This window comes from Ovis canadensis, chromosome 3, assembly GCF_042477335.2.
Source record: "Ovis canadensis isolate MfBH-ARS-UI-01 breed Bighorn chromosome 3, ARS-UI_OviCan_v2, whole genome shotgun sequence".
In the NCBI taxonomy this organism is placed as follows: Eukaryota; Metazoa; Chordata; class Mammalia; order Artiodactyla; family Bovidae; genus Ovis; species Ovis canadensis.
In genome coordinates this window covers 174,932,180-174,939,476 of record NC_091247.1, presented here as the reverse complement: position 1 = coordinate 174,939,476, position 7,297 = coordinate 174,932,180, and the positions used below count along the sequence as shown (strand labels likewise).

Here is a 7,297-nt window from a genome sequence, read left to right as displayed (position 1 = left end):
GCTACGCACTCCAGTATTTTTGCCAGGAGAATTCCAGGGACAGAGGAGCATGGTGGGCTACAGTCCATGGGGTTGCAAAGAGCCAGACAGTAGGATTGTGGTGCTGGAATAGACTGATATATGGAATATTAGAAAATCCAGAAACAGATTCAATTATATAAGCATATGGTGTATACCTATTGTCACAGGAATTCTACTTCAAAAGATGTGGCTCAGCATGTAAACAGGGATACATGCACAATAATGCTCCCTTAAAAGAAAAACATTAAAATTTCAGTATGGTAAGATTGACTGAGTTATGATCATGTGTATACTGGGACTTAAATTCATCATGTAGTCATATACTTGTCCTTGAAACTTGTTCAGAATACATTATTAAAGGAAAATATCAAATCAGAAAACATTATATACCTTTGTGTGTGTATGTATATATATATATAATATCTTTATATAAATCTTACAGAAAATCTCTTGGACCTTTATCCTACTTGGGGTGGGAAAATGCAATGCCCTCCTTTCTTTTTTTAATAACAAAACAGCTGGGAAATGTTTGAAAGTCTGTGGTCAGGAGAATGTGTAGATGAATGTGTGGTATACCTATATGGCGGTTCTTGTGTCACACTGAAAATAAACGAAATTCAGAAGCAGAGTCTTCACTGAAAAAAGTCACAGGAGAGCAAGAGCACTTTATATTGTGTGTATGAAGTTCAAAGCATACCGTACAAGCCATTTATTCTTTATTGATACTCACTTATATAGATACGTTTTCACAACAATGCAGGGAATTATAAACACAAAGTTCAGAACAAGATTTAACCCCAGTTGCCGAGGGAAGGGATGGGAACAGAATGGGGAACATAGGATGGGAGGGGTGGGTCTCAGTGGTCATGTTCTGTCTCTTAAACATGGACACATGTGAATTTATTCTATCATTTTATAATATCATATATTCTCTTTCGAGAGATACTTGTCAGGTATTCTGTTGAATACCCTGCTTTTTTTGGCAATATGAAATATTTGGTTACATAAGTGCAGCTTTGCTAAAACTATCTCCTCCCCTTGGGACTCTCACTCTCCATAAGGAGGCCATGTGTGTACTACAGACTTCTATGCCAATGAGAAATAATGGCATTCCCTTAAGAAGAAGAGGGTATACTTCATTATTGTTTAAAATAGTTTGTCTTTCCTTTACACTCACCCACATGTCCACACACATAGAAGCCATTTGAGAGAATATACACCAAAATGTTACTATTAGTGATTTGAGCATGCTAGATTTCATGTGATATTTTTTCCATTTATATTTCCATTCCATTTCCAAATATTTTAAAATATTTCTTTAATAAATGTATTTAATTTACTAACTTATCCTGTGTGGTTAAATTTCAAAGTTGTTTTCAAGACTTTTAAAATCCTCATAATTCTTTTCAAATATGGTAAAAGTCCAGCCTAACCAAATCCATGAAAAATAATTGTTTGGATTAATTTAATTTTGAGATCAACTAAGGTTTAAGCTGGGGCTTTCCTGGTGGTTCAATGGTAAAAATCCACCTGTTAATGCAGGAGATGCTGGTTCAATCCCTGGTCAGGAAGATCCCTTGGAAAGGAAATGGCAACCCATTCCAGTATTCTTGCCTGGAAAATCCCATGGACAGAGAAGCCTGGTGGGCTACAGTTCTCTTGGGTTTGCAAAAGAGCTGAATATAATTTGATGACTAAACAACAAGTTTTAAGCTAGAGGCTCTTTCTTCATAGACTCATTACCATCTCATTGAATCTCACTTTTTTCACTATTGATATTCAAAGCAGTAAACAATAATAAGGAAGACAGAGAAGTAAAGTAATTTACATCTTTAAAAAGCACTATCCTTTTCCTTTTCCTAACTGGTACTTAGACTTGTTTAAAATGATGTTCGAGACTGTTCAGTTAATCAGTAAGTATTTACTGAGGACCCATTATGTGGCAGGAGTTATATTAGATTCTGGGGGTAGAATGTGAATTAGAAAAATTCTACCTCTCATGGAGTTTAGAATTACCTGGTGTATTCATTGTACAGTGTCTTTTATACATAATTTTATCAGTAACTGTAAGCATTTCCACATATGAGGAGTTCATTGTGTTGCTTTCTAGTGCTATTTAATTATTTTATCAGTGCACATCCATTTTAGAAGATAAGCAATATTTTTAATTCACAGAAAATTGTTTTTTGTGTTGACTCAAATTTTCCCTCCTTGACTGATAAACATTTTTCTTTATTCTGCATCAAAAAACTTTAGAATAAATCTACCACAGCCTCTTATACCCTTTCCCACTCTGTGGGAAGCTCGTGAGGGATAGCCTTTCAAATATATTGAGATAACTATTACGCGGCTGTACGACTTCCCTGGGATTGAACACTGCAGTTCCTTTCATCATTTCTTCTGTGTCATGGTTTTTAAATCATATACCATCCTGATTGCTTTCCTCTGGATGCTTTCAACTTTGTCACCCTTTGTTGTTAAAAATAAATTACTCCCAATTTCCTGCTTTCAATAGAGTAGAGTGAACATAATTGACTCTTTGATGTGTGAGGGTCTGGTATGGTCTGAAAGCAATTACTCTGACCTTGAATACTTATTCTACTATACTGTAAGTGTCATTAAAGAAAAAAAAATAGGAGCTTGTACTAAATCTTTACCAATCCTTGGATATATATTGCAAGCTTTTTTGAAAATGAGGTTTTTTTTTTCATTTGTTTTTTTTCTTTTGATAATGAAGTATGGTTTATAAAGGTAATATATATCAAAAGTAAATCCAATTAATTGTCAAATTTATCATGCAGATAATCTGTTTTTCTTTTCTGATAAACTACAAACTTTCTGATTGCAAGGATTATGTCTTATTCATTTTTAAAACATTTCCAGCAATTAGCATAATTCTAAATGTATATGATATGTGCTCAATAAATATTTGCTGACCATTAATGCCTTGTATGGGTTTCCCTGGTGGGTCAAATGGTAAAAAATCTGCTAGCAATGCAGTAGACCCAGGTTTGATCCTGAGTCAAGAAGATCCCTTGGAGAAGGGAATAGCTACCCATTCCAGTGTTCTTGCCTGGAGAATTCCATGGACAGAGGAGCCTGGTGGTCTACAGTCCATGGGATGTCAAAGGTGGAGAACAACTGAGTGACAAATACACACTCTCTCTCTCACAAACACACAATGCCTTATACAAGATATAAAGACATTATGAAATGAAATGAATTCCAATTTTTAGAATATATTGAAGAATCAGCAATATAGAATAAGACCTTAATTTTATCCTAACCCGAAAAGAGTAACCTTAGTATATTAACAGTATTCACAAAGAAAGTGTGTTGGGTGGGAACACATTCACTTCTAAATGACTGAAAACCAATTAGCAATGACTCAAACAATAAGAAACTTTAATACTTGCTTAAGAAACCTGAAGAAACTGGTCCTGAAACTATCTGAGCAACTCAATGATATTATCAAGGTCCCAGGCTTTTTAAAAAACCCTGCTCTGCAAAAGCCTTTTTACATAAAGAATATTTTTCAAGAAGCCTCCCAGCAAATTTCCCTTTGTATCTAACTGGTCAAAAACTGAGTCATATGGCTATCTCTAGGAAGCAGGCAAAGGAGAAGAATCTTGGGAATGACTGTTCATTAAACAACTGTTTATGCCACAAGTAGAAAACACACATATTTTATAAAAAAGAGATCATGACTTGAAATTAAGAACTTTAGGGATAACTTCAGGGGAACCAAATTACAAGGACCTTTCTAAAAAGATAATGGTAATATTGGGTTGCACAATTGTATAACTTATTCAAACAGATGAATCATCACCTCTCAATCACTTTTAGAACTGACGAAACTTATTATCTTTTCTAGTTTTTATAAATTAAACAGGCTGTGTCTTTATCACAAAGCTATTTTTATTTTTTCTCCTTCCTTTCAGGAGTCCTATCCAAAGAAGAGGAATTACACTATGGAAATTGTACCATCTGCCTCTCTGGATACATTTCCTTCAGAAAATGAGAATTTTCTATGTGATCTCATGGACACAGCAGTTACAAAGAAGCCTTGCTCCTTAGAAATTGCAAGGGCCCCTTCTCCAAGAACTGGTAATATTTCTTACTAACATGGACCAATTCAGTTTACATGTTTGCATATTTGAAGATATATCATTAGTATTTTGATATCCTACAATATTTCTAAAAATGAAAGGGCCCCAATATAGTCATAAGGATTTTTTTTTTTTTGCATCTTGAAGTGAGTCCAGGTAAGTTGGAACATTTTTGATGTGAATGCTCTTAATTTCTTGGTAAGAGCTCTCATGGAGCTGGTACTGCCATGGTGAAGACACTCTGAAACCTTTTAATAGTGAAAAACATTCTAGGTCAGATACAAAGCTTTGGGTCCTTCAGAGTCTCATAGCAAATTTGGTAGCAAGAATCTTTAAGTATAGTTTCTTGCATCCTGTCTGCTTCCAGGTTATCAAAGCATACTCAGCTACTTTATGTATTTTATTTCTTTTATGGTATTTTCAGATCCATTACTTTATTTATTAGCATTATAAACTGGTGAACAAGATGAACAAATATGCCCATTTTGCTGATGAGGAAATTGAAGCTAAGTGTCTTATTTAATATCAATACTTTGAGGGGCCTTTGCTTGAACATGAGTTTTTTTTTGTCATCATGCTTGCTTTCTATTCCTTTGCCACTGCCTGTGAGTGAAGAATGCAAAGTAGTTACATGAAAGCTAATGGGAGAGGAGAGCTTCAAGTGGGTGGTCAGCATATTCAAGGTTGCAAAGAAATTGTAGAATTTCTGAGGAGAGGCTTTGTTTATTTGTTTGTTTGACAATCCAATTTCTGCCTGTCTTTGAAAAGTAAGTTTAAGAAATGATGTAATAAAACTAGATTTTTAAAAGCTAACAGGTTGATACTCAGAAATGCAGAAGGAAAAGGGAGTGGAGAATACAGATTACCCTTTGAAGAGGATTAGAAAAAAAGCTAAAATGCTCACACGAGAAGAAAGTGGTATGAGGGAGAAATAGCTAGTTTATTTTAGGATAAGTAAGACTTGGTCAAGTTTAGAAGTTGGAGGAGTTTGCTGATGGAGAACAAGAGATTGAAGACAAAGAGTAAAAAGAGAAAACTGATGGGTATAAATTAAGACTGAGATAGTCTAAGAAAGCACAACCACTGCTTCTCTTAGAGAGAAGGAAAAATAAAGCATTGTGAATACAGAGAAAGCCTGAAATATGTATGTCCAGATGGGTTCAATTTCTGAGTAATGTAAGGGTTATTGACTGAAAAGAAGAGTTCAATGTTGAGAAGGGTTAAAGTAAAATTCAGAAATACTATTTTAAGTGACTGGCTATGGAATTTTATAGAAGTGAACAAGTAATTTTTGGAAAAGTACCGAGGCCATGCATGCATGCGTGCATCCTCAGTCATGTCTAACTCTTTGCAACCTTGTAAACTGTAATCCACCAGGCTCCTCTGTCCATGGAGTTTCCCAGGCAAGAGTACTGGAGTGGGTTGCCATTTCCTTCTCCAGGGGATCTTCCTGACCCAGTGACTGAACCTGCATCTCTTGCATCTGCTGAATTGGCAGGCAGATTCTTTACCACTGAGCCACCTGGGAAGCCCAGGGTGTTGTATGAATCATAAGCATGTGGAGGGAAGATTTTTGCATGAGATCAGAGCATAATCATGAAAATAGTTAAGGTTTATTGAGCATTTACTGGTACTAGATACTATTATAAGTGCCTTATATACATTATTTCCTGTAATTCTTACAATGCTCCAAGATAATAATACCATGATTCCCATTTTATAGAAGAGGAACGTGAGGCAAGGAAATATTAGGTAACCTCCCAAGGTTACATGTAAACAATGGATGATTCTGGGACTTGAACTTGGGTTGTCCCCTTATATTCTTAAATGCTGTGTTAATTACACTGCTGCATTATATTAAGAGCTAAAATGGAATAGAAAGTGTGAACCAAGTAGTGAAATCCTTAAGAAATGTGGAATTATGCCTGGAAATCCACATATGGTAACAATAAAGTCAGGAAAAGTATGTTATAATAGAGTAGCATAATCTTCAGATGAGAGGATTAGATGAAGGTAGAATAGTGGGTGATTCAGAAGCAGTCATGGAGAGTGAAGACAATGCTGAGAGATGGTAAGAATGAAACTCGAAAAGAATGAAAAATCTTCTGTAGGAGAGGTCATAGGGGAAAATAGTGGGGAAATCAGGAGTAAAGTTCAGTTAATGTAGGAATATATATATATATATATACACACACACATATGAATTTCATATATATATACGAAAATTTAAAAGAGCTTTAATTAGGGAATGGAGGTAGAGTGTTAAGTTAGGGGTCGTGGAAGCAGGAATGAAAGCATTATTTATTCATTAAATAATTGAAAACTAATCGACTTCCTTCACTTGCCAGGCACTTTGCTGCATGCTGAGGAGGATACAGGGATGAAAAATAAATGGACCCAGGTTTTAAAACTAATTAGGCTCAGAACAATTTTCCTGCTGAAGGAAGAAAAAGAAAAAAACAAAAAGCAGCATGCTGGATAAAAATACAGAAAAGGAAGACTTAAAAGCATCAAAAAGGCGACAGGAAAATTATGTAAAGTAAATAACATTTAAATAAGGATCATGTTTTTATCAGTATACTGCTACTAAGTCGCTTCAGTCATGTCCGACTCTGTGCAACCCCATAGACGGCAGCCCACCAGGCTTCCCCCTCCCTGGGATTCTCCAGGCAAGAACACTGGAGTGGGTTGCCATTTCCTTCCCCAATGCGTGAAAGTGAAGTCATTCAGTTGTGTCCAACTCTTCACGATCCCGTGGACTGCAGCCTACCAGGCTCCTCCGTCCATGGGATTTTCCAGGCAAGAGTGCTGGAGTGGGTTGCTGTTGCCTTCTCCGATATACTAGTAAGAGATAATCGGGCCAATACATTGGTGCAGGTGGGAAGCCAATGGAGCATTAAAGTTACTTTTGTCCTGAGGGAATTTGCTGAACCTGCTGTTAAACTTCGGTCCTCAAGTCCTCTATAGGTTTGTGTACAGAAAGCAAATCTCTGTGTATGCTCAGCATGTGAACTCTAATAGGAAATCCTTCCACCATAGACCTAGAGCTACAAGGGCTACACCCTCACAGTAATCAGAAATAATTCTGTCTCATAACATTCATTCTAAGGAGACTGCAAGATCTGCTAAGATGATTTGTTATGAGCAGAACAAGGAGAAAAATTCCT

General features: G+C 36.0%; 1 protein-coding gene across 1 annotated transcript in view; it reads left to right on the top strand.

Annotated features, from left to right (window-relative positions):
- Positions 1–7,297, top strand: part of ANKS1B (ankyrin repeat and sterile alpha motif domain containing 1B) — a 1,178,069-nt gene that overhangs the window by 396,805 nt on the left and 773,967 nt on the right. Inside the window, exon 10 of the mRNA XM_069585128.1 lies at positions 3,963–4,128. Coding sequence (XP_069441229.1) covers positions 3,963–4,128 — 166 coding nt within the window. The remainder of the gene's footprint in view (positions 1–3,962; positions 4,129–7,297) is intronic.